We start from the raw sequence: 525 nt of genomic DNA on the forward strand, positions 1-525 counted from the left end.
TTGGGGGGGGAACCCGCCACAGGATTAGGGGGTGGGCCGGCTTGGCAGCCAGGCCAGGGAAGAGGGAAGCCTGGGTCCCCGAGAACGAGGGGGCGGGGAGAGAGCGTGGCGCGCTGGGCCCGCGACCAGGCCCCGAGATCTATTTACATCCGAGGTCGAGGCGCTGCGGCCGTGCCTCCCGCCCCCTTCGGCCCCCAGCCTGGCCTGAGAGGCGGAAGGGCCTCAGGATCGCGATCCCCGCCGTCTCCCGGGCCGTCTGGCCGGACGGTGGTAGGGCCGGGGCTACCGGGACTGATGAGTCGGGCGGGTGAGCCCGGCCTGAGGGGACGCAATGGGGGGCGGCTGCAAGGCCCGCTGGGCCGCTCTTCCGGAGCAGACAGGCCCCCCGCACCCGGAGTGCTCACCCCTCGGGCCTGTGGCCCCCGGACCTCCCGCCGCCCGTTCCCTGGCCGCCAGCTGGCCCCAGACGGCGCCTCCCCTACCTTCGTTCGCCAGGTCCGCCATTTTACTTCCTTAAGCCCTCCC

At 73.3% G+C, this 525-nt stretch overlaps 1 protein-coding gene across 4 annotated transcripts in view; it reads right to left on the bottom strand.

Moving 5' to 3' along the window:
- RANBP3 (RAN binding protein 3) overlaps positions 1-525 on the bottom strand; it is a 50,572-nt gene extending 50,047 nt beyond the window's left edge. For all 4 annotated transcript variants that reach the window (XM_010828217.1, XM_010828215.1, XM_010828214.1 and 1 more), the window contains exon 1: positions 483-525. In XM_010828217.1, coding sequence (XP_010826519.1) covers positions 483-504 — 22 coding nt within the window. In that variant the 5' untranslated portion in view covers positions 505-525. The remainder of the gene's footprint in view (positions 1-482) is intronic.

This window comes from Bison bison, unplaced genomic scaffold (assembly GCF_000754665.1).
Source record: "Bison bison bison isolate TAMUID 2011002044 unplaced genomic scaffold, Bison_UMD1.0 scf7180017864492, whole genome shotgun sequence".
In the NCBI taxonomy this organism is placed as follows: Eukaryota; Metazoa; Chordata; class Mammalia; order Artiodactyla; family Bovidae; genus Bison; species Bison bison.